At 44.8% G+C, this 27,497-nt stretch overlaps 1 protein-coding gene across 1 annotated transcript; it reads left to right on the top strand.

The window, feature by feature from the left end:
• Positions 1 to 17: 17 nt before the first annotated feature.
• Positions 18 to 27,497, top strand: LOC130124394 (junctional cadherin 5-associated protein). Its single transcript, XM_056293851.1, has 5 exons — positions 18 to 346; positions 3,972 to 7,873; positions 24,639 to 24,801; positions 25,953 to 27,007; positions 27,214 to 27,497. The coding sequence occupies exons 1-5, from the start codon at positions 18 to 20 to the stop codon at positions 27,495 to 27,497; spliced, it is 5,733 nt and encodes a 1,910-aa protein (XP_056149826.1).

Below are 27,497 nucleotides of genomic sequence, written 5' to 3'. Positions count from 1 at the left end.
GAGAGAAAGACACCACCATGTACAGCGTGGAGGACCTCCTCATTTCGCACGGATACAAACTGCCCAGAAGCGGCCCACCTTCAGCTGCATCTTATGACAAGCGTCCTGCTGACTGCCAGCGTGAACTCGCCGACAACAGGGCCGGCCGGGGGACACTGAACGGGTATGAGGCGGACCGGGGCGCGTCCATCTCCTCCGGTGTCTACGGCAGCAGGCCAGTGCTGATGAAGGCCTACCCTGGTGCGGACAATGAGAGTGGGGAGAGGAGCCAAAAGAGAAAGGAAGCCGGCAGCGGTAACCTAGGTGACGCACAGCCCCTGGGAGATTCTCTGGCTACAGATAGTGGGTGAGTTTTCTCTCTCTCTCTCTCTCTCTCTCTCTCTCTCTCTCTCTCTCTCTCTCTCTCTCTCTCTCTCTCTCTCTCTCTCTCTCTCTCTCTCTTTCTCTCCTCCAGCAACCCCTCCCCACTAAACCCTTACCTACCCCCCCTTCCCCTCCACACTCCTCCACTCCTTCCCTCACTGGGGTCCTTCCGTATCACATGCAAAGCAGAGTCTGCACTGCGCAGGGCTCCCCCCTCCTTCCCCCATCCACCCATTCCCCTCCTTCCAGCGCTGCAGAACAACCACAGCTGCAGCGGCAACCACTGCCCTTATCTTATGCCGGGGTGAGAGGAATTATGAGAGACTTGACTTTCTGCAAGTTCGATGTTTTTTTTCTTTTTGGCGTCCCCCCCCCACCCCCCCACCCCCACCCCCTGCGGCTGCGCAGAGAGTCTGTGTTTCTCTTAGCGGAGCCCACCTTCCCACGCACCACCACCATTTCCACCACCACCACCGATTCGTATAGGCCGCCACCATGCAGGCAGGTGTAAATGGCAGCAGGAGAGAGGAGAGGGCGAACTGAGAGGGGCTGAACATGCCTCAAGACAGCCGCGTAATCACTCCATTGTAAACACTGGCACACTGAACACCACCCAGCACGTGCTCTGTGATGTAAGCATGTTGCTGGGCAAGTGTGCACACAGCGCGGCTCCCCACTGCCACACAGTAGCATATGCTGCTGAGGAGGAGGCTGTTGGCTTTGCTGCTTAAGCGAATGAGTCTCGGCGACTAGCAGAATGATTCAGACGCTCGGTTCAGTGGAGAATGAATGGATCACTTAAAAGGTTGATTGTGATGGATTTTTACTTCCTTTATTTTTTCCCCCGTTTAATTAGGGTTGCTTTTTTTGATAGGTTTTTGTTTTTTACATCTTTGTTTTTTTTTTTTTTTTTTTACATCAGTATAGGATGTGTTAACTGTATATTCCCTCCCTTTGCTGGCAGTTATATATATATTTGAACAGTACCCTGAAAAAATAACCATAGCTCAGACTTCATTTTCCAAATGATCCCTTCACTATGTCCAACTGGGTTTTGACACCACGCCCCCTGACTCCCCTACAAAGACTTCCATCACTAACTTTTGTCAAGACGGGCTTGAGACATGCCTAGCTCTGACTGTTCTGTAAATACTCAGTTCAAATAATTCAACTTCATTTTAATGGCTCAAGTGCATGTGCACAGACAATAAAACATGGAATTGCATGCTCAGGTGATCGTTCAAATTTTGGCCCTAAAAGTTAAGGTGCAAATATTCAAATCATGGCGGCACAGTGGTTAGCATGGTTGCCTCACAGCAAGAAGGTCCTGGGTTTGACCCCGGGGGTTGTCCAACCTTGGGGGTCATCCCAGGTTGTCCTCTGTCTGGAGTTTGCATGTTCTCCCCATGTCTGTGTGGGTTTCCTCTGGGTGCTCCGGTTTCCTCCCATAGTCCAAAGACATGTAGGTCAGGTGAATCAGCCATACTAAATTGTCCCTAGGTGTGAATGTGTCAGTCCTGTAATGAACTGGCAGCCTGTCCAGGGTTGTCTTCCCGCCTGCCTTCCAATGACTGCTGGGATAGGCTCCAGCATCCCAAGACCCTGATTGAGATAAGCGGCTTGGATAATGGATGGATGGATGGATGGATAGATATTCAAATCAGTCCTATTGTTGTATCTGTATTTATCCAGCAGAAGGGCTTCACCCCAACAAGGAAATTGCGACCACCAAGATTAAAACAATCATGTAGGCTGACCAAATCTTTGAACATGGAGAAGTTTGACATGACAGTTAGATATTAAACACTCAGAGAAAATCTTTTCAGCAAAGCAACCTGTAGAACCAAAACTGTTGTTTACCCCTAGGCACTGCTGGCATCAGCATCACCATGGCAGGAGTCATACTCAGGATATCAAATGTTAGATTAAACATCTAATTAAAACATTTTTAGATTGGGCGTCCGGGTAGCATAGCAGTCTATTCTGTTGCCTACCAACACGGGGATTGGCAGTTTGAATCCCCGTGTTGCCTCCGACTTGGTTGGGCGTCCTTACAGACACAATCGGCCGTGTCTGCGGGTGGGAAGCCAGATGTGGGTATGTGTCCTGTTCGCTGCTCTAGCGCCTCCTCTGGTCGGCCGGGGCACCTGTTCAGGGGGAAGGGGGAACTGGGGGAATAGTGTGATCCTCCCACACGCGACATCCCCCTGGCGAAACTCCTCACTGTCAGAAAAGAAGTGGCTGGCAACTCCACATGTATCGGAGGAGGCATGTGGTAGTCTGCAGCCCTCTCCGGATCGGCAGAGGGGGTGGAGCAGCAACCTGAATGGCTTGGAAGAGTGGGGTAATTGGCCGGATACAGTTGGGGAGAAAAAAGGGGGACAATTAAAAAAAATATTTTTTTAGATTAAATGATTATTACAATATTTTGGACATCACATATTTGCCATCAAAAGGCAATAAAAATTTTACTACTAGACTTCTTATTCGTTTTGAAATTTTGGCTTTATTATTTTACATGGATTCTGTTTTTTTGTTTTTTGATACGCTGAAGAGAATGACAGTTTATAGCTTGTAGTAAGTAGTGTAGGTAGTGTGGTGCTAAAAGGTTTCATTTAAAATTTGATTGTTTATGTAATTTAGTCATGAGGTAAATTAAGCAGTGGGTCTTGGAAAGCAGTCATTCTTCCATTGCCTCAGTTCACATGATGGGAAATGGAAGTGGTACATAAAGCTACTTAATAGCCCAGACTAAGAGGGTAACAGTGGTTGTCCAGATGACCAGCTTTCAGAATAAGGTCAGCACAATTTAATATGCAGATCATATTGCAGTAGTTGCACAATTTCATGGTGTCTTCAGGGGAGATCGGAGTTGCTGACTCAAGCACTTCCGTCTCATATGTGCTGGCCCTCCTCTATTGGGTTGAATGGAAAGACTAATTCATCCCCACTCCCAGAGCCAAAACACAAGCTTGAACCTGAGCCAGATATGCTACATTTTATAACATCCCACTTAGCAATATCCTAGCTTTTCAACACATCTCTGAATGGTGGTCAGCAATATCTCTAGTTTTAAGTTTGATTAGAAGAGTGTGTCAGATTTTCTTTTGTATTGTTTTCGGCGAGTCAGGTGTTTTGTCTGTTAAATCTGTGATATAAGAAGTCAGGGAAAGGCCAACAGAGAGAATGAAAAAAAAAGGTCACCACAAACATGTTTAATAAGTTACAGTCTTAAAAACACACTGCCTAATGCACCCTGAAATTTGTTCAATGTAATTTGATGTCACAACACTGGCTGTCTAGCACACACTGAATATCCTTGCAGTTTTTTTTTTATGCAGAAATCTTCAAGTCTTTTTGATTCTATTCAAAAATGGATGTGCTGATTATTATTTGTTTTTTTTTTAAATTTTGTAATGAGTAATAACTAACATACTGAGTGAGTTCATCAGGCCTGGTCAAACAGTATTTGTAAATACATATTTCAGCATTTATCATTACTTGAATGGAGTATATTTGCAAGTACTAGTTAACCTATGCCTAATGTCCACTTCACTCTGCATCTCTATCACTCCCTTGCCAACCCTAAATTGCATTGTCCTCCACAGGTTCTACGATGTTCCAAGTTTGACTTACTCGGAGCCGCTGAGCCATGATGAGAGGGATGTCTCCTACTGGAGGAGGCGGGGTCAGGACTTTAGTGTCCTGCTGGACTATGCTGATGGCAGGGAGCTGAGGGCTTCTGCTGGTGCATGGAGGCCACAGGCCCTGATGGCTGCTGAAGATCACCGGGCAGAGAGGCAAGCGCAGCAGCTGTGGGAGGAAATATCCTGGCTGAGGGACCCAGATGCAGCTCCTGGTCAGTTGAGGGTAACTGGGGAAAGAAAGTGCCAGAGCCTAGGAACTGAGGAGTGGAAACCGGCTGTGGGGTTGGGGAGGCAGCTTTCTGATGGGGAGGGTGACAGGTGGGCTCAGGAACAGCACCGTCTGAGGACTTATGAGGGGTCTTTCCACCCCAGAACTAAAGCAAAGTCCCAGTCCCTCCCCAGAGTTTTGTCGCCTGATGGAAATGGACGCAAAGAGGTCATCCCATCCAGGCCAAGCTTACCTGACAGGCAATCGAGAATGAACAGTACCGTCTTCTCTGGGCCTTATAGTAGGTATATCTATGGAGGTGCTCTTGGCAGAGACAGGTGGGGCAGGAACGCCTGGCCGAGCAGCCATGTTGCACTTTTACCAAAGCCCAGGTTTAGCAGGCCTTTAAAGCCTCCATCATATGAGATTCACCAGCAGACAAGGGGTAGCGCAGAAATGATTGCTATAGACCAGGGTGCCAAACAAAAAGATAGGCCTATCTATTATCCACGGGGTGGAGAGCTCCAGAGACAAGACTATTTCGCACAACACTCTGCTATCTTTGGTATGGAGCCCCCTGGATACATCCCACCCCCATCCTATAAGAGAGCCCCACCCCAAAGAGCAGTTCCAATCAACCGCAATGAAATGGCAAGCTTTAGGTGGAGGGGGGAGCCTCTGCAGATGCCCAGCTCAGATGCTGGAAGGTGGTTTTCGAGACAGGCAGGTTCATGGCTGGAACATTATATGGATCGAGGTGTGTCCTACCGAAAACAGGTGCATTCGGGTTATGAGGAACATCCAGGCCAAGCCCGCTACTTACCTATTGAAGACCCAAGAGTGAGACAAATCTCAGGAGGGCCTGGTGAAAATTCTCTCACTGACTCAGACAAGATCCGCAACATCAACAAGGAGATTCCCTGCGCTAAGGTTTTAGGACAATCTATACATGATAGTGCCTTCCCCCCCACACAGGGGCTTGCTCTCAATGCTGACAGCCGGAAAACATCTCTCAATGAAAATGACAGCAGTAGTCAATGGTGCAACAAGGGAATAAAAGACAAATTAAGTGACAGTGTAGCTCCTGAAAAAAGCAGAAGAGATTTTTTTCCTTCATCGTTTCTGGGCAGACCACCGCCTCCTCCATGCAAACCTGCCGATCAGGGTCCTTCTGAAACTGTGACAGAGGTAAAAAAGGTGGAGCAGCCTGAACTACCAGAGAAAGACAAATCAAAGAATCTGAAGAAGAAACTTAGTGAGACTATATTTTGTTTGGTGTCTGTCCCTGTTACCCCGCAGCTCAGTGGGACATCCCGTGACCAGAATAACAATGATGAGAAACCACCTGACCCGGTGGGCAGCCCTAGTGATAACAAAACTGGCCACTTGACAAACCAAAGTCTCCAAAGCACATCTTCAGCTGAGGCTGAGCTGCAAGCCCTAACTGGTAGCATAGCTAGCAGCAAAACAAGCAGTAGAGCAAGCAGCAAATTGGTGAAAAAAGTACCCTTTAGGCCCCCTAAGATAAACCATTACAAGGAACTGAAATTATCAGGATCCTGGCCTGCGAACCAGTATCGAGACCAGGAAACACAAACTAGCCCAGAGGCCCGAAAACCTGCCCCTCCAGGACCTGAAAACAAGGAAGCACAACAAGACCCTGTCCCCCAAGGCCCTGATGTCCCACCTGATGGCGGTGGTGTGGTGAGCACTGCCTTCAGTTTTCCCATAAAGGGGGTGAAGAGCCTGAAACTGTCCAGCAACAGCGCTTTCTCCCTTACCGCCACTTTCTCCAACCACCTGACCAAGAGCACAGCTCAGCCGCCAGCAGCAGCACTACTCTCAGGAAATGTGGACGAGGCTAAACCAGCAGCAAGTGGTGGGCAGGAGACATTTGGGCAGTTCCTGCTAAAACCGACCAGCCAGCGACCATGGGATGCTGTCAAAGAGCTGGAAGCCATCAACAAAGAGCTCCAGGATCAGCAGCAACAGCAGAGCAGCAAACAGCCCAGTGTTGACAAGTGTATAGAGGACCTCAATGAGGCCTACAAAGATATCTTGGAACTAGGCACTGCCAGCAATAAAGTTCCTAATGGCTCTGTGCAAATCCCTGAGCGCATCAAGATCCGGCTGACATCCGAACCCCTCAATAAACCCAGCAGCCTTAGGCGGAGCGCGGTAAGCTGGTCAGTTGATCCGGACTACAGGGAGGTAAAGAGTGCTTTCTCCAGACCAGCAACAAAGTCAGTAACTTTCAGCAAGCAGCTAAGGGAGGAGCTCCCCGTCCCACCTCGGGAGACGGGCTTCAGAGAATACAGGGTTGTCACGCATCTTTCACGCAGGCGGAGCAGCGATGGCAGGACAGTGAAATTAGACCTGCCGGACGAGCCAATTGAGACACCAATTTGTGACTTCAGCCCAACAGCAATGCACACAACAGCAGCTGAAGTTCCCTGGGCAGATCGACAGCCCATGCAGGATGCATCAACACTCACCAGTCCTCCTGATTATGAGGACATATGCCAGACTTTGCTTCAGCCGAGAGACTCAACGGATGTCAATAAAGTGTCAGCAGGTAGTTCCAGACCTAATGATGCAGAACCTCCTCAAGGTGTTGGTATTGAATCTGAGGAGGAGTGCCCCATTTGTAAAAGGGAGATGGAGAATCAGATGAGACAGGGCCCACTGCCTCCACTCCATGAGGAGAACAGCTCTGACAGCTCAGCCAACCAAAATGGCAGTCCACCACAGTGTGCTGGGCTAGACAGCCCAGCTGAAGATATGAAAGCAAAGGAACCCAGTGAGTCTAACCCCAGTCCTGAAATTAGTGAGCAGCAACCATTGACAGAAGAAAATGTGGCTGGTTCTGGGAAAAAAGAAGATGTTCAGGCAGAAGACTTGAACGATCTAAGTGCGAAAAAGCCTGACGAGTCCACACCGGCAAATGAATCTATGGAAATCGGTGCAGCCAAAATATTAGCAAGTGATGTGCCTGCAGACTCCCAGGTCACAGGGGAACAGTATATTTGTGAACCAGTAAACCAGGAAGAGGAACTAGCCCAGAGCAAAGCCATTACAGGAGATAAACCTGGAGGTGGAACAGACAAACAGACAGTTGAAGTGAAAGATAAGTGTGAGGGACAGGATTCCGAAGCATCAATGTCTGATAATGGGCAGGAACAAGAGAAGAGGCCATTTGCTGTCCCAGAGCATAGACTTGTTCTTAGGACCCATCTAGGGCGAGACCACTCGGGGTTACCAGAGTTTCCACCAGATAGACTGCCACTTTCGGTTCCACCAAATCCAGACCGCAGGCTATCTCTGAGCTTGGAAGGGGAGAGGAGAGTCAGGGTTCCCTCGAGCCGCATAGAGGCCCTGCAGGACAAACTGTCCTCTCCTCCAAGCCGGGTGGCTGTTGAGCACCTGGCACGGATGAAGGATGTAGATACTATATATCGAATGAGGCGCCTAAGCATCAGGAGCACTGACTCTGGGGAAGGGGATGCAGAGGTAGAGGGAGAAGTCAACAGTGAGCTTGTAGAGGAGCCCCCTCCTGCTCCCCCGAGAGACAAGGAGGACGATCCAGGGGACACCGAGTCTCAGAAGGTCTCTGAGGAGACAGTGTTGAAAGATGAGGAGGCATCATCTCTCACAGGTACAATTTTAACCTATTAAATTGCATTTAACACTGAAATCTGCGATTGCCCTTATTTTTGACCGTCTCTTGCTCTGGCGGGAAGAACTATAAACAACCACTGTAGCAGCCATTGACACTTGTGTGCTGTCAGCGCAGCAGTAAACAGTTCCCACCCTTTTAAAAATGGGATCATCAGACCAAAGCTAACACAGGCAATCAAATGAAATATTGATTTAAGAATTGGTAGATAACATGTGTAACAGAAGCTTTGCTACATTGTCATCATGTTTCAATCCTTTTTTTCTGTTTGAGTAGGAATGTGGTTGCTGCTGCACCAGTGTTTGTCCTAACCTGGTCAACATTTTCAGCAGTAGTATATGGAGACTGTCTCCACCCTGGTAAAGATGCCAGTTAGTATTATGTAACCTGACTTCATGGTCTAGTGGATAAAATCACCATTTTTAATGGAGAAAATCACAGATTTCAGCTTAATGTATGTTTTAAATATTTGATAAGATGCATTTCAGAATCACGAGGTATTAAGGGCATTTCCAAACCTAGTTAATTCAGAGTGTTTTATTCGAACCCTGGAGGATATCCTCCTTAAGTTCAGTTTGTGCAAATGTGAAAACAACAATCTTATTCAGGTCAGATCAAAAAATTAAAATGGAGATTACCAAGAAAAAGTGATTGTCTCGGTATGCTTCCAAGACAAACTCTGGAGTGGTTTGTTTGTTGTGAGAATGCAATCCAACCCAATTCATGAAATTGCTATGCATTGTGGGGTCAGTTCACCGTGAATTGGTCAGGTATGACATTGATGTTGATGATGACATTGCCTTTATTTGTATTGAAATTGCTCATGTATGTAACTGAAATATAAACCACAGCATAAAAGCAAAGACAATGATCTATTGACTCAACTGATGTTGATTTTCCATTTCATGCTATCAATCTGTCAAATGGCAAAATTGCTGCTAACTTATGCAAACTTGTGTTTATCCCTGAAGACAGTGAAATTCCCATATAGAAATTCTGACCAGTGGGGGAATAGTTTGCTTGCAAATTCCAGTTATTAACAAATTGTGGTTTGCTTAGAAATATTGTTGTGTAAAACAGACCTATTAATAACTGCAGCAATGTAACAAACTGGCCCAATTTGGTACAAAGGAAACAAACTACAGGTTTGAAAATACCCTAATTAAAACGGCAGGCGGCACGGTGGCCCAGTCGTTAGCACTGTCGCCTCACAGCAAGAAGGTCCTAGGTTCGAACCCTGGGGTTGTCCAACCTTGGGGTTCAAACAAGATCCCAGATCCTTTCTGTGTGGAGTTTGCATGTCCTCCCCGTGTCTGCATGGGTTTTCTCCGGGTGCTCTGGTTTCCCCCACCTTCAAAAAGACATGCGTGTTAGGGTTAATACTCCTGTCTGTGCCCCTGACTGAGGCATGGCAAGACAAACTGGAGTTGGTCCCAGTCTGGAACTGGAGTTGGTCCCGAAGGAGTTGGCACGGTGGCTGCCCACTGCTCCTAGTTACACAGCTAGGATGGGTTAAATGCAGAGGAAGAATTTCCCCACGGGGATCAATAAGGTAATAAAATTAAAATAGATAAAATAAAACCGTCAAAGACTTATTTCCAGGATGGCTATTGGTTTAAATGACCACAAAGACTGAATAAATAATTGAGATTATTTTTTCTAATCTTTCAAGATTTATTCGTCCAAGCACAACTTCATTGTGCATGCTTCAAGAAGATTCTACATTTAATTAAATGAATGAATGAAATTGACATTTTAACATGTAAATGTTTCTTAAATATGAACTACATAACTGCTTGGTTTGTAAACCAAGGCCCTTATGAACATTTACTTAAAGTTGCAAGCGTTATTTCAGCCGCTATGGAAAATTCTGAAATTTTCCCCACAGTATCATCCACAGTGATTGTAAAAGTATTTGCTCCTTTGACATTTTGTTTTAAATAACTGGTTCATATTGCATTCATTTATGATTTTTGGTCAGGAGGCATAACATTCCAACAGAGAAATCGGGTTTGTAAGTGCATTGAAAATGTCTTTTCATACTTGCTTGATGTTTACATTTTTTTGTCTCCAACTAGAGACACAACCCCCCCCCCCACCACCAAACCAAACCTTTTAAGGCAGTCAAATACTTCAGTAGTTTATATCATTATCACAGGTCAATCAAATATTCTTTTAAGTTTCACCATGTGTATAGGTGTGTTACAGGTTATGTTTTGATGCTTTGATAGAAAGGAGAATTTAATATAGTTTTTAACCAATAAAATATAAATGCATGTATTTTGAAACATATTTCTACAAGAAAATTTGACATTTTATTAGAAATGAATAAAAAAAATTCCACCAAAGTTAAATCTGGGTTTGCATCATCTAGAGGAGACATAAAATTAGATGTTATGGATACTTACTTCCCCATACTTTTAGTAAATAACTGTAATTTTTTTTAAATATATGTACCAGAACTCGTAACTCAAAACTAAAAGAAACATAAATCGAGGCTTTGTTGTTTAGTATACTTCCACTAGATGGAGGCATTGTTCAAATAAACATTCATTATTTCTAGAACTACATATTTGCCCTTAAGACCGGGATTTCACTCCTTCCTAAAACGACCATCGGCGGTCAAAATGACGGCCGGTTTTTAAACTCTATATTCTGTCAATATAAATACCCAACTGAGATATTAATGCATTGCATATGTTAGTATGTCTGTTAGGAAACGTCTGACACCAAAATTAAAATTTTAACCACTATAATACTATTTTCAAACCATTTAAACTTCAGAGACATGGTCGAACTTGAATAACAAAATTGAAAAAGTGAAAATATTACCTGAAAAACAAAACGGAAAGCACATAATGCTGATCTAACAAACGTAACAAGGCCTATAAAACGTGAAATGAAAAAAAAGAATTGAAAATAATCATTTAAACAGTCCTAAACAACGACGGGAACTTAAAAACTACTAAAACAACCACGGGTTTTAACATTAAAAAACAATTTGTACAAGACAACTCAGCGCTGATAATTTTTATTTGAGGTTTTTTTTTTGAGTAAAGCTCACTGATTATCCTCTAAATTACATTTTGTTTTTCCCCTCTTCACGTCCCAGAGCCCTCTGACCCAAGCCGAACGGAGGGAGTGTAGAAAGACTGCGTCCATCATCTCCATCTGAGGTTTTTAGCTCCAACACTGTGACCTGGCTGCCTACTAGAATGCCTTCATCTCATCCCGAAAACTGAAATGGCCTTCTTGTCCGACACGAGCATTGTGTACACCCCCCTCCTCCCCCCCGGCGCCGCGTTACTACTAAGAGTGCTGTTCCACTGCCAAAGGGAGGCGTCCTCTGAACCGAAGGGGCAACTTCCATCCCCACCCCCCAAAACCGACTTCCCACCACTCCATCTATCCCCATCCCCTTATAGGGTTTCTACTAGTTAGTCTTCTTCTAGCGGCTTGTCCTTTCTATTCTCCTTCTCCCTATGCTTTTCTCATTTTGCAGACATTATGCAATTCTACAGTGCGTACTAGAAATTTGAAGGGGAAAAAAATGTCCATAGTAAAAACAGTCAAGTCATACTCCGCAAACCAAGAGGTTCTGTTTGTTTACGGGCGAGCTGTTGAAGATATGAATGTAAGCGCTTATGTTTTACGTTGACGTAGCTTTGGGAGGGTTCGTGTCACAAAGCTGTTCTGTTGCATTCAGATGTAAAACTACACCAAAACTGCATTTTTTTTCTTTTACTCACGCTTTTTGATTGTCGTGGTGGAGCGACAGCTGCGTTGAACTGCCTCTGGCTCAAGAACTGTTTTGTTTTTTGTTTTTTTGTTTTTTTGTTTATTTTTTTCAGACGCAACTGATCAGCCTTTTTTTTTCCCTTCAATTTGACATCATTGTGAATCTGTTCCATTGCTTTCCAACTCACTGTATCCATAACCCACGGAGCTCTTCAGTGAAGAGTGACTGTACGCCATGTGAGATGACAGATCAACCATGTTATTCTACCACACATCGGTTCTACATGGAAGAAGGGAGAGACGCCCTCTGTATCCAGATGTACTCCTCCCGGCTGGATCAGGTTTTAAATCTCCGGTTAGTCCACTGATCAGTCCGGTGTATGGCTCCACTTTCCCAGGTACTTTCAGGAAGCAATAAACGGCACGGTTTGAGTTGAAGTGGGGGTGGGTGGGGTGGGGTGGGGGTCGTCCAAGTTTTAAAAAGTTGAAAAAAACCCTAAAACAAAACAAAAGAGTGTGTAAAAAAAAGAAAAAGAAAAAAGATAGAGCAATATTGTTGTACTAACAGTTCAGTGGCGTAGTGGAGCAACCTGTAGGGAACCATTGTCAGGAGTTTTAATGTGAGCCTGTCATTCAAATCACATTACAGGGACATGGAATCGTGTCAGGGTAGATGGGCGTGGTGTGGGTGCTTACGTCATAGTAGAGCTCTGTTCACACGTGTACTGAAAAGAGACGGCATTTCATGGAATATTTATTTTTGTTATCATTGAATTGTTAATCAGTTTGCATAATGTACAAAAAATAAAGTATATTTTAAATATTTTAAGAGATATTTTGTATTTAACCATGAAATTTTATTTCTCCACACTTATATCAAGCTGAAAGTGTCATATGTCTGTATAGTATCACACGGAGAGTATACTTAATTTTTCTAGTGCTTTAAGAAACTTTAAAAAGAGGGATTTAAGAAGGGATGGCCCTGTGGTGTGCCTTGTTCACACAACTTGGTTCAGGTGAAGGATGGGGTTCATCATTGCGAGCCTTGACTTGATGAGACATTTCTGATTGTGCCATCGTTTCCTATTTGATAGTGCTTTTTTCATATGCGAAAAGAAGAGCCGCTGTTTGATGCTCCTTGTGGTATCTGATATGTCTGTTCATCTCGGCTGTATTCCCTTATGTTGATGGTCAACGCGTCTCTTGTTTGTCTTTGTATGTCTTCCAAGCCTAATCATGTATTCATGTTTCGTTGTTGGTTCATAGCACCGTGTTTAGAAATAAAATTGGAAAAATACATTGTTTTATCCACGCCAAAATGTTCCTTCTTTCTGTCGCTCTTTATCTCTTTCGTTCCGACTCTATCTTTCTAGTGTCTTCATTTTGTGTGGACTGCTTCTGTTGTCAGTGACACTTCTTTCCGGTGAAGGATAAAAATGCATTATGCTATATTTTTGGATAAAAAAAACCACGTATTTGCAAAAGGTATGGAGAGTTGCAGCACTCGTTTTCTCAGAACAAACAGCCCAATTTTAACAGAGGCCCGAGGGGTCACAAAGGTCAACACATAAATGACCTTGAAGACTCACAAATAAAACGGGGAGAAAAAACGCCCCAATTGCAGTTAGGCGGCATCCGGGTAGTGTAGCGGTCTATTCCGTTGCCTACCAACACAGGGATCGCCGGTTCGAATTCCGTGTTAACCTCCGGCTTGGTCAGGTGTCCCTATGGGTGGGAAGCCGGATGTGGGTATGTGTCCTGGTCACTGCACTAGCGCCTTCTCTGGTTGGTCGGGATGCCTGTTGGGGGAGGGGGGGAACTGGGGGGAATAGCGTGATCCTCCCACGCGCTATGTCCCCCTGACGAAACTCCTCACTGTCAGGTGAAAAAGACGCGGCTGGCGACTCCACATGTATCAGAGGAAACATGTGGTAGTCTGCAGCCCTCCCCGGATCAGCAAAGGGGGTGGAGCAGTGACCGGGACAGCTCGGAAAAGTGGGGTAATTTGCCGGATACAACTGGGCGAAAAAGGGGGGGGAAAATCCAAAATGAAGAAAAAGAAAAAAAATTGCAGTTACGTGGTTTTTCTGCACCATAACTGTTGCGTCGGTGTGATACAACCCATTTGTAGGAATCCCTCATTGTTCAACCGCCAGTCAAGTTTCACTCAATTGTTATGTAGCATTTTACAGTTGTAGCATTTTATCAACTTGGAACTTTGTCTTAGTATTTCTATCTTGACATATTTACTGTAAATTTGGAATAATCATGTCGCCTTATTTATGTGTGCATTACATTATACTGAAGGCAATGCCAAATATTAACTTTACTAAGCACTGTTTAACATCTTAGGTTTTTACAAACTTACTCTTCTGCCATTCTTCAAGCTTAGGAGGTATAGTAGCAACCTCCGAGAGTGTTGGCCCCTCGTGCCCTTGAGCTTCAGGAACATTGAATCAAAACTGTGAGCACCAAACATTTTTTTTAAAAAGCATAAATTTGAGAAATGTGGAAAAGATTCAATGGTTCAAACCAGTCCATAGTTGGCATCTCAAAGAGGACAAGCTAGCACGTCCATGAATATGAACACATCACATTTTCGATTCATTTTAAAGACGGATAAGGCCTTGGTCTAGTATGTAAACTGCCCTCCACTACACGAAAACGACTGTTTCGGTACGTAAGCCCCCCTCTACTACAAATTGGCATGTCAGGTACACTTGAACATGGTGTCATTTGACTTTTTGTACTGCAGGTTCTGTGCAACATGAAGGGATTATGCACACTTGTAATATTTTCTATTTTCATACGAGATTTAAGTGCTTTTTGTACTCACTGACATCTTTTTTTTCTTCCTTGCATGAAATGCAAGAGATTGGAGGAAAAAATGTTTTTCATAAAGTATATTTGCATTTGGTACTCCAATAGTAAAACCAACGGGCGAAGCATTGTTTCATAATTTGATTTACAAAACTATGCCAAGTATTTGAAAGCTATTTTTAGAGTAAATCAAAAAAAGGACTCATTCTTTTTTTTTCTTCATTCAAAACATACCTTTATCTTTCTATCTATAAATATGAGCATAATCCATAGTCACATGATTGTGCTACTGTTGTAAGATACTGCGGTCTGATTCATAAATAAACTCTTTGCATGAAGGCTGTGTTTGTGATCAATTGGCCAATAGGGCAATGCATGAATGTATTCATTCCAAAATAATTCATAGATTAATTTTAACTAATTGAAACTACTAAAATGTGACTGTATTGTCAGCAACAAACAAGCTCACATTCACCGTATTGTAAGACTGCAGCTTTTAACAACTAAAAGTGAGTTTGACCTTCTTTTTTTCCTTTTACATTCAGTGAGGTTTGCCAATGTTTTTCACAAGGGAGGGATATCGTATATTGAAATTTAACCCCCTTTTATAGTTTTGTCGACTCTTTCTTCCAAATGAATTAACATGGTTTATGACTGAGCTCTTCAATCATTTTATGAGATGAAGAGAGCGAGAGAGAGAGAGAGAGAGAGAGAGAGAGAGAAAGAGAAAATGAATGAATGAATGAATGAATGAATGAATGAATGAATGAATGAATATACATGTGTGTCTGTGCATGCTTACTAGTTGTGTACTGGTAATTTCGGCCCAATTACCCTGCCAGACTCTCACACTGAGCTCTGCTGGCTGGATCAAAACACTGGCACGACAATACTTGAGCCAAACCTTGTAAAACCCCCCAGCGTGCTCTCTGAGACTTGGAGGACATCCACCCTCAGTCACCTCCCAAATGTCTGCCCACTATCCTTTTTTGTTTTTTGGCAGAAGCGGGGGAGGGGGGCGGGCAGTTCGCTTTGCATTTCCCTATTATTTAATGGAAACATTGCATTTTTTCAATCCCACGAGGGATTTTTTTTCTCGCTTGCCCTTCTCCAAAAAGAGGTCGAGAACAAGGGATTAGCCACAAAACAGCGCCCCCGAAGCTGGTAGCCATTCAACGTCTTGCTCAAGGACACTTCAGCAGGGCCGAGTGGCGCCTTCCAGAAAATCTCTCGGGGGGGCGGGTGTTGCGATGATGGGTAAAGTGACCTCTTCAGTGGGTAAAATAACCTGTTACCTGCCTAAATCAGCTACTTAACTTGACATTGTCACGTTGCATTGCACATTTTTTTCTGAGCACCTCACGCCACTAGATGGCAACATTAAGACAAGGATTGTTCCTTAGGCTACATACTGTACAGTATTTGTGTTGTGGCGCGTTTGGTCGCACGCGTGTCTGTCAACAGTTAATCTCGCATACTGCTGGACCTATCAGCCTACTAGTTTTTCTTTTTTGCGCACAGTTATGACTGTATGATCAAGAACCTCTCGTGGTTGCGGTGATTCAGACTCTTTATAAAACATTTGTTCTCGCTACTGCCTGTAATGTCCATACTTTGTTAACATGTTTTAGTAACGTTTCTGGCGTTAGTTTTAATGTTTATTATGGTCACAAGGGGGCGCTCTAGGTTAAAGTGTCGTATATGTGAGACGTTTTTGGTTCACGTTAAGCCCGGAAGTAGCGGAGTGAGAGAGGAGCGTTAGTAGCCATGGATAGCAGGTACACTAGCAGATGTACCGCTGTCGTTATGCAAAAGATTCACTAAAGATTCCAAAACGCAGCTTTATGATATTTCAGTTCATATTTCAACATTTACACTGGCGACGAGGATTCAAAGTTTTTTCCATTAACATGGCTGCTGCATTGCCGTCGTTCTCTGCCTTTGATATAAGTGACGGACAGAACTCAGCTGCCCGTTGGAAGGAGTGGCTACGACACTTTGAAAACTTCGTAGTTGCTCTGGATGTAAAGGATGACACAAGAAAGCGCGCGATGCTTCTACATTATGCAGGGGAAGGTGTACAGGACATCTTTGATACCCTCACTGACACCGGGGAAGCAAAGAACTATAAACGAGCAGAAGATTACCTGAGTGAGTACTTCTCCCCTAAAATCAACGTAGTCTACGAGACCTACAAATTCAGACAAGCCAAGCAACTAGCAGGGGAAACACTCGACTCCTATCACACCAGGCTGCGGCAGTTAGCAGCAACTTGCGACTTTCCTGATGTTGAAAGAGAGATCAAAACTATGATCATTCAAACGTGCACATGTCATAAACTGCGGCGTCACGCGCTACAGAAATCAGAGATGACCGAACTCCTCTCACTCAGTAGAACCATGGCACTTGTGGAGATTCAAGCATCGGGAATGGAACAAACACAACAAAGTGCAGCTCAAAGTAATCTAAGGGAAGATGTTCTGGCAGTAGATGTGGGGAGGGGAGCTGTAAAGAAAAGAAGATACAACTGCTCTGGTATCTTTCCCCACCGTGAAGAAACGCCGTGCCCGGCACGGGGAAAAACATGCAGCGCGTGTGGAAAACAAGGATATTTCGCAAAATGCTGTCGCTCTAAGCGGCCACAAGGGGGCATCAGAGGTCGACATGAAGTGCATTATGTACACACCAGTGGAAACAGTTGCATCACATCTCAATAAACAAGCAACTCAGGCACAGAATCTTCTGAGGAGTATCTGTACAGTCTCCCAATCAAAAGCAAATCTCCCACATGCAAAGATAAAGGTTAGTGACTGGAATATAAAAGTGATGCTTGATACAGGGGCAACTGTGAATATCATCAATGAAACAACTTACCAGAGACTGAGACAGAAGCTCTCACTCACCAAATGCATGGTTCCCATATTTCCTTATGATTCACACACACCACTGCCTGCCCTAGGAAAATTCACCTGACTGGTCGAATCCAAATCGCGCTTCACAAATCCAACATTCCATGTGCTACAAGGAAGTAATGGCAATCTACTGGGCTATGACATTGCCAGTCAACTGGGACTAATCAAAATCACCAATGCGCTTCACACATCTCCACAACAGCCAGAGCAGCCCACAAGAACTTCAAACCAGACAGAAGTGAGGGCAGTGGATGATCTCCTCACTGAGTATGCTGACCTCTTTCAGGGGATAGGAAAACTGAATGACTTTCAAGTCAAGTTGCACATAAAGAGAGATGTCCCTGCCGTCACACACCTCACAGAAGAGTACCTTTTCATGTAAGGAAGCGAACTGAGGCTGAACTGCAACGTCTAGAGGACCTCGACATCATCGAGAAGGGATGGTCCCACTTCCTGGGTCTCTCCAATCGTTCCTGTTCCAAAACCAAAAGACCCGGAAGCAGTGCGCATTTTTGTGGACATGAGGATATTAAATCAGGCCATCGAACGAGAATGACATCTCACACCTACAGTAGATGATGTAATACAGTCACTCAATGGAGCCAGGTTCTTCTCAAAGCTAGATTTGAACAATGGGTATCATCAGCTAGAACTAGAGTCATCCTCTCGATATACAGTGCATCAGCAAAGTATTCACACCCCTTCACTTTCCCCACATTTTGTTATGTTACAGTCTTATTCCAAAATGGATTAAATTCCTTTTTTTCTCATCAATCTACACACAATACCCCATAATGACAAAGTGAAAAAGGTTTTGTAGAAATTTTTGCAAATGTATTAAAAATAAAAAAGTGAAATATTGCATGTGCATAAGTATTCACACACTTTGCTATGACACTCAAAATTAAGCTCAGGTTCATCCTGTTTCCACTGATCATCCTTGAGATGTTTCTACATCTTGATTGGAGTCCACCTGTAGTAAATTCAATTGATCGGACATGATTTGGAAAGGCACACTCCTGTCTATATAAGGTCCCACTATTGACAGTGCGTGTCAGAGCAGAAACCAAGCCATGAAGTCAAAGTAATTGCCTGTGGACCTCCAAGACAAGATTGTATCAAGGCACAGATCTGGGGAACGGTACAAAATTTTTTCTACAGCTTTGAAGGTCCCGAAGAGCACAGTGGTCTCCATCATTCGTAAATGGAAGAAGTTTGGATCCACCAGGACTCTTTCTAGAGCTGGCCGCCCAGCCAAACTGAGCAATCGGGGGAGAAGGGCCTTGGTCAGGGAGGTGACCAAGAACCCGATGGTCACTCTGACAGAGCTCCACGCTCCTCTGTGGAGATGGGAGAACCTTCCAGAAGGACAACCATCTCTGCAGCACTCCACCGATCAGGCCTTTATGGTAGAGTGGCCAGACGGAAGCCTCTGATCAGTAAAAGGCACATGACAGCCCGCTTGGAGTCTGTCAGAAAGCACCTAAAGGTCTCTCAGACCATGAGAAACAAGATTCTCTGATCTGATGAAACCAAGATTGAACGCTTTGGCTTGAATGCCAAACGTCACGTCTGGAGGAAACCAGGCACCTCTCATCACCTTGCTAATACCATCCCTACAGCGAAGCATGGTGGTGGCAGCATCATGCTGTGGGGAAATTCTTCAGCGGCAGGAACTGGGAGACTAGTCAGGATCGAGGGAACGATGAATGAGCAAAGTACAGAGAGATCCTTGATGAAAACCTGCTCCAGAGCGCTCAGGACCTCAGACTGGGGCAAAGGTTTACCTTTCAACACGACAATGACCCTAAGCACACAGCCATGACAATGAAGGAGTGGCTTCGGGACAAGTCTGTGAATGTCCTTGAGTGGCCCAGCCAGAGCCCAGACTTGAACCCCATTGAACATCTCTGGCAAGACCTGAAAATAGCTGTGCAGCGACGCTCCCCACCTAACCTTACAGAGCTCGAGAGGATCTGCAGAGAAGAATGGGAGAAATACCCCAAATATAGGTGTGCCAAGCTTGTAGCTTTGTACCCAAGAAGACTTGAGGCTGTAATCACTGCCAAGGGTGCCTCAACCAAGTACTGAGTAAAGGGTGTGAATACTTATGTACATGCAATATTTCAGTTTCTTATTTTTAATAAATTTGCAAAAATTTCTACAAAACCTTTTTCAGTTTGTCATTATGGGGTATTGTATGTAGATTGATGAGAAAAAAAGGAATTTAATCCATTTTGGAATAAGGCTGTAACATAACAAAATGTGGGGAAAGTAAAGGGGTGTGAATACTTTCCAGATGCACTGTATCACAACATCCTCCACCCATGTAGGGCTGCAACCTGCGGCAAACCATCAGGGCCTTCTAGGTCTTTGGTGAAGGCCCAAGACTCCACAGAAAAAGGAAAACACTTTCATAAATATAATACAATCTTCTAATCAATTTGTTAATATCGCATTACATTTCGATTTCGACTACACAGACAATTTCGGGAGGCTCTGCTTGCAGCCTCTTGGCAAAAAAAAAAAATCATCCAATCAGCTTTTTCCCTCTGTTGTAACCGTGTGAGAAGTTTCCTTCTGCCAGCGCCTTCGGCATCTCGAGTGAAGGTCTCCGCTATCTAAATAAATTAGGCGTTAATACGGGATTGATAGATTACTCAACCAATCAGATTTTGATGTGTAGCGGATGGGCGTATTCTTTTATACTTGCACAGCGTCATAGGACCTTTGCTGCACACAGCCTACGTGACCGATTGTTCAGCCAATCAGCAGCAACGCCTTGGTCGCGGTATTTGGTGGCTGATGTTAGCTAGCATTTGTGTTTTTGATTTAGTTGGCTAAGCTAGCTAACCGTGAATGAGAATAATGTCTCAAGGAGAACTCGTGAATGATGTGGTGGTAGATTTATTCGTCACACCATTTTCAAGACGATCGTTTGGGGAAAAGCAAAGGATTGTGGAGATGGGCAGGTCAACCCCACAGTTAGCGGCTCTGACCCAACCGGGGAAGACGTATGTGCGGCATTTCCAAGCAAGCACCTACGAAAGGTACCCGTGGCTCACTGGATCCGAGCAAGGCGGACAACTACTGCTGGGCGTGCTTCCTTTTCTCATCAGAGAAGGGGTCATGGAACTACACAGACTTCCAAAACCTGGCTTGTCTTATCTAAAAGCCAGAGGAGTGCTCTATGACCGTGTGATCGACCGTTTCATCCAGAAACAAAGGAGAATGGATTTTGTCTTCAAATCGACAACACTGGTGAGTCAAATGTATTTTTTTGTACAGCTATTTGATTTGCTTAATGTTTGATTGTTTTTATGCCCAGCGGCCTGGCTGGGATGTGTTTGTTGAGTTTCTTGATAGCATATTTATATGCCCAGCGGGATTACTTCCAGTAAGGTTGTACGTTACACCATGTCGCCACACCATGTCGCTGTTGTGAAAGTGAAAAGTCAAATAACGACGATGGTGATGATTGTGAATAAACACTTTTGCGACTAAACCATTGTAGCATGGCGATATGACGGCTGTCTCTGGGTAATTATGAGGAGGTGATGTCTCACCGAAGGCCTAAGTCTGAAATGCACGGTCCGCTACTGGCTGCAACGTTACAAAAGACTGAGCTTTGGAGTTTCATCGGCTGCAGAGGTGTTCCAAAATGCCATTCAACAAACCCTGGATGGCATCCCGGGAGTAATCAACCTAAGTGATGACATATTAGTGTTTGGGAAAACAAGAGCTGCCCATGACCAAGCTCTTGGAGAAACGTTTCAGCGACTGAGGGAGACTCACGTATATGACACTTTAACCTAGAGTGCCCCCTTGTGACCAGAACATTAAAACAAACACCTGAAACATTACTAAAACATGTTACAAAGCATGGACATTAAACTGCCGCCCCCTCTCTTCATTCACTCTCTAGCTTGCTTGACCAACACACCTCTCTCTCGTCTGAAGCCAGAACTGACCTGACTGTGGTTTTCCAGAACATTAGCAAAGGCAGAGTTACTAGACTGTGACCAAAATGGTTGCATAGCAAACCTTTTCTTTTTGGGAAGTGCAAGTTCATAGTACACTTGGTCACGTTCGTCACTGTGCATCCACATGTAACCCTGTGGTTATATTATAGGCCTTAGATATATTACATTGCACTATTAGATAAGAGTTTGGCCTATGTCTGTTATTTTGAATACCTTTTGAATATGAATATATTATATTGTTGATATTGTTCTGCAAAACAGTTGTTTACCAATGTGAAATGCATTTACTGTTATTGCTGAAAACTTACCATTGTTGTGATTGGTTGGCTGTGGAGAGAATAACTTACCTTGAATGTGATTGGTTGAGAGGGCAGCGGGAAACGTGAGGACGAGCAGACTGGACGGGGAGGAGGAGGTCTCTCGTCCCTGGTGTGAGCCAAACGGAGCAGTTTGATGTCGAGTTGTTACATGCTATTTTGCGGTGAGAGAAATGTAATTGAAGTTTAGTGAACAGTGATGTGTGCGGGTGTCTGACCGAGACCCATCCTGGGAACTATTTTTGTGGATTGTGGAGACAAACTGACTACTCGTCAGTCCCATATGTGTACCCAGCTACGTTACGGAGCGAGCTAGACTGTCTGTGAATGTTCTCATTCATCCAGGGCATGGTTATCCAAAGGAATTGAATCGAGTGCAACTGGACTTGGTATATATCCGTGAATACGTTTCGCCTCTCATCCAAGAGGCTTCATCAGTTCGTGCTTTCTGACTAGACCAAGCTAGTCTGACTGGCTGGTGATGAAACTCAGATATCTATCCTCTTTGGAGTCGTTATGAGAGCTATTGATGTCCATGGCTCTTTGTGTTCCGATGTTTCGCAACGCCCGTCGTTATCAGAGGTATTGATATGCGTGGCTCTTTGTGATCCGATGTTAAGCAGCGACGGTCATTGGGGGTGTTAGTTTCGACTTCGTTAGTGCTCCATTCAGTGGTCATGAGTCGTTGGAGCTGTTAGTGACCGACTGTTGTTCTTGGAGGCTAAGCTTGTTGAATCTCCTGGGTAGAGATGAAAGGACGGCACTGTAAGTGGGAGATAGGTGGTGTCGCAGACCTCCTCCTCTGTTGAGGGATGGTTTTTCCAGTTTCGCATAGATGGCTTCCTTCACCCCTTTTTCAAACCATCTATCTTCCCTGTCTAAAATGTGTACGTTGCTGTCCTCGAAGGAGTGTGTCTCCTCCCTTAGGTGTAGATAAACTGCTGAGTCTTGTCCTGAGGAGTTTAGCCTTCTGTGTTGGGCCATCCGTTTGTGTAGTGGTTGTTTGGTTTCTCCTATGTATAGGTCAGTGCAATCCTCATTGCATTGTACAGCATACACCAGATTGCTTTTGTGGGTGTGTGGTGCACGGTCTTTGGGATGAACCAGTCTTTGTCGGAGTGTGTAGCTGGGTTTGAAGTATACCGCATCCCGGTATACTTCAAACCCAGCAAATACTGGTACCAGTAAGCCACAACATATGGAGAAGTGGCAAGCGCCCTATGAAAAAGAGTGGCCATTGTTCTCTGCTAGCTAACATTTAACATTAACATTTGCTAGCTAACATTTGGTTACATTTCTTTACTAACAGGGCTGGAGTTGAGCTGACAATATATGACCACAACATCTATATATTCATTTTGATTTTGCCAGGTATGTTGTTTTCTTGAATATAAATTTTCTGCGATGTACATATAGTTATATTCATTTCATATTAATACAAACGGGTTCAGGGAATGTTATCATGTAAAATATTTATATTAAGTAGTGAAATTTAACACTGTTGTAAGCTATACGATCAAGTCTTATTTTGGTTGAACCAATTGTTATTATTGTATTTTATTTTGTGTTTATTATGTATGTATATATCAGAAGTAGAAAGCCCTTCGTCACACGACAGTGACAAAGTTGGGCTGGAGTTGAGCTGACAATATATGACCACAACATCTATATGTTCATTTTGATTTTGCCAGAACTGAGTTGCGCCAAAAATAGATGGGGATGTAGCAGCTACCCTGAATTCAGAGGATTGGTGTGGTTTCTACACGGCATAGCCAAGAAAAGGGGGTTACATTTGGTGCCTTGACTCATCGTCAGGATCAGCAATCAGCTTGTCCACATCGTTGGCATGAAGACACAGTCCCTGACTTAGTCGGCACAGTCAAGGATAATCAAGCTGTCACACTCTCCCAGCCAGGAACACCTGGTCTGGGGGAAATTACCAGTCAAGTCCAGGGGTCTACTAGGCAGCACTGTGATTGTGGAGCCTACGGGTGCACGCTCTGCTCCAAGAAACATCACGGTCGGCTGCGTGGTTGCCCCTCTTTGGGCTGACGGTTGGTTGCCACTGAAGATCATCAACCCCACAGACAAGCCTATAACCCTGAGACGTAATGCTAAGATAGCAGAAGTTTACCCTTGTCTTGCTGTGGAGGAGGTATTCAGTGACACAGCCAATTCTGCCATGGTTAACTCTGAGCAGATCTCATCCACAGAGAATGTAACTAGCGAGCCAACCCCTGGGCTGGATTCCTAGAGCGATGAAACAACATGTGCAGGCAGCCATGCCTGGAATTCTTTCTGATGCTTTGATACAGTATGAATTGGAGAAACTTGACCTTGAGGACTGTGAAGTCTCTGAGTGGAAAGCTAGGCTGTGTGACATTGTCGTCAGCTATGAGGATATATTTTCCAGACATGCTCTTGATTGTGGTGAGGTGCAGGATTTTGTACATAGAATCCATCTTGTTAATGAGAAGCCCTTCCGCCTCCCATACTGACGTGTTCCACCTGCTCAGTATCAGAAATTGCATGTGGCTCTCAATGAGTTGGGGGAGAGAGGTATAATCTGAAAGTCGACAAGTGAGTATGCCTAACCACTCGTCATTTGCTGGAAAAAGAATGGTGACATCCGCATCTGCACTGACTTCCATTGATTGAATGCAAGAGCTATTAAAGACACTCACCCTCTACCCTATCAGGTTGACTGCCTTGCTGCCTTAGGTGGTAACACTCTTTTTAGTACCATGGATTTAACTTCGGGGTTCTATAATATCCCTATACATGAGGATGACAAAAAATATACAGCATTTACCACACCTGTTGGGTGGCATGAATATAACAGGCTGCCTGCCACAGGGCCTTTGCAATTCGCGAGCTAGCTTTATGAGGGTGATGATGTCAATTTTTGGTGACCAGAACTTCATGTCCCTTCTTATGTACCTTGATGACCTCATGGTTTTTGCTCCAACTGAAGAGGTGGCCTTGCAGAGGCTTGAAATTGTGTTCAACGGATTGAAAGCCCACACTCTCAAGCTCTCCCCAAAGAAATGCCACTTCCTGCGTCAGTCTGTGCGGTTCCTTGGCCACATGATCACTGAGGAGGGTGTGTTGGCAGACCCTGACAAGGTCATGCAATTGTCAGCATCACAACAAGGGACATTATGTGCCCCGATGGCGTCACACTGTCAGTGAAGAAACTACAATCTTTTCTCGGCCTCATGATGTGGTATCAAAAGTTCATAGAGAACTGCTCAGCGATAGCCAAGCCAATGTAGAAAAGCGCTATATAAAATGCAACTTGATTGAATGTTTGACCTCACGTCTGGCGGCAAGAGGAAAGGAAATTATGGGAAGCCAGGCCCACCTCTCAGAAAGCTCACCCCTGCTGACTGGACTCCTGCATGTGAGAAAGCTATGTCTCAACTGAAAGAAGCACTGCTTACACAGGTCGTGTTGGGCCACCCTGATTTCAGCTGTCCTTTCATTCTGTCTACGAATGTTTCCTCTCTGATGGTCTTGGTGCTGTCCTGTCTCAGCTGGCTCCTGGTGAAGACAGAGCATGACCTGTTGCTTTTGCAAGCCAGTTGCTGAACAAGGCTCAGAGCAGGTACCCTGCACATCGCTTGGAGTTTATGGCTCTTAAGTGGGCTGTATGTGACAAGTTTAGCCACTGGTTAAAGGGACACAACTTCACAGCATGGACTGATAACAACCCCCTTACACACATACTGACAAAGCCAAAATTGGATGCATGTGAGCAGCAGTGGGTGGCGAAGCTTGCAGCATATGAGTTCGACATCAAGTATGTTCCGGGTCCTAAGAATACGGTTGCTGATGCTTTGAGCAGGGAACCATTTGTTGGCCAAAGGATTAGCCATCGCCTGATAAGAGAGCTGTACTGATGGTGGAGACAGAGAAAGTAGCTAATTGTGCAATCCAGGACATGTTCAGAGCCAGTGCCAGTCAGAACAGCCAGTTGGTTCACAAGCAACAGGAATCAAGGAGGACAGATGAGGATGAGCCTCACATGTCCATAAATACAACCTCCTGTGCTGCTGGAGGAATACCATGTGACAATGTCCTCGCTAGTGTTACAGAACCATGTGGACTGGAAGGCTGGGATGAGAACGAGAGCTGTCTCGATGGCAAGTCATGTTCAGCGGCTGTCAGATGTTGGCCAAGACATGCTGCCCTCCTATACTTAGCATGAACTGAGGGCCAAGCAATGTATTGATCCTGACCTGACCAGAACATTCAGATATGTCAATTGTCACAGGTGTCCTTCTAGGCGCGAGAAGGAAAAGGAGGCAAGGGCTGTCGTCAAACTTCTCAAGCAGTGGGATAAGTTGTCTGTGGAAGATGGTGCCTTGTACCGTGTTTCTAAAGATCCCCTCACCAAAAGTAAGCGTTACCCGTTTGTAGTTCCTCCATCCTTAAGACAGGAAGTCTTGAGAGGCTGCCATGTTGATGCAGCCCACCAGGGCCAGTTCAGAAGCCTGCATCTTGTCCGCCAGCGGGGCTACTGGGTGGACATGGAGAGAGATGTGAGAGACCACATGAAGTCCTGTGCCCATTGTGTCATTGGGAAGACTCCTGAGCCAGAAGGGCATGCGCTGTTAGAGAGCATCAAGACCTCTACTCCGTTAGAACTCATGTGTATAGACTTCTGGTCTGCCGAAGACTCCACCAATAAGACTGTGATTGTGTTAGTGATAACAGATCACCTCACAAAGCTTGCTCATGCATTTCAGTGCCCTGACCAGACTGCTCGGTCGGTTGCTCGAAAGTTGTGGGACGAGTACTTCTGTATTTATGGTTTCCCGCAACACATTCACTCTGACCAGGGTGCAGTTTTTGAAAGTGAAGTCATTAGTCATCTTATGCAGATCTCCGGTGTTCAGAAGTCTCACACCACAGCCTACCATCCTATGGGTAATGGTGTCACTGAACGCTTCAATAGGACAATGGGCAATATGACAAGAGCCCTCCCACCACGTTCAAAACAGAGCTGGCCACAGATGCTTCACACTGTCACGTTCATATACAACTGCACTGCTCATGAGACTACTGACTTTCCACCATTCTATCTCATGTTTGGCAGGGTTCCCCGCATCCCTGTTGATGTTGACTTTGGGAGCGTTCTGAGAGACAGAGGAGATACATCTTATCCTAATTACATTGAACCTCTTCAAGAAGATTTGAAGGAGGCCATGGCCTTGGCCAACTCTTACATCGCGAAGGAGCAGAATCATCAGGCAGAGAGCTACAACAAAAGAGCAAAAGGATCTACCATCAGAATTGGAGACAGTGTTCTCATAGTCAACAAGGGCGAACATGGACGTTGTAAGCTTGCAAACAAGTGGGAGAGTGTAGTGTACACCGTGACAGATTCCGACCCACAGACTCACATCTACAGGGTTAAACACCGAGAGACAGTGGGGAAGAAGTTATCCATTGCAACCTCTTGCTGTTTGTCAACTTCCTACCTCTGGAATGTGATGTACATGAAGATAGTGACGTATTAAGTGTGTTGTCCGATGTGGATTCAGACTCTATGGAGCAGTTAGATGGTGCCAAGGCAGATCCGGGGAATGTTTCTTCGGAGCCAGATGCCTCATTGACTGGTAGTGGTCAAGATGAAGCTGTATCTCAGGAAGTGTTGGATGATGTGGACAGGACCTCTCTCATTGCTCAGGCATTGTCAGGTGATGTGCTCGCTGACGAATGTACAGATTCGGATGATGATGATGATGGCGGCTGCCTAACGGCCCAGGATGGACAACAGTCTAGTTGCTCTGGTCGCACTCAGGACCAGAAGGTGCAGGATTGTTAA

The sequence above is a fragment of the Lampris incognitus genome, chromosome 14 (genome assembly GCF_029633865.1).
Source record: "Lampris incognitus isolate fLamInc1 chromosome 14, fLamInc1.hap2, whole genome shotgun sequence".
Classification (NCBI taxonomy): domain Eukaryota; kingdom Metazoa; phylum Chordata; class Actinopteri; order Lampriformes; family Lampridae; genus Lampris; species Lampris incognitus.
The sequence above is the reverse complement of the archived record's forward strand: the minus strand, read 5'-3'. Positions and strand labels throughout refer to the sequence as shown.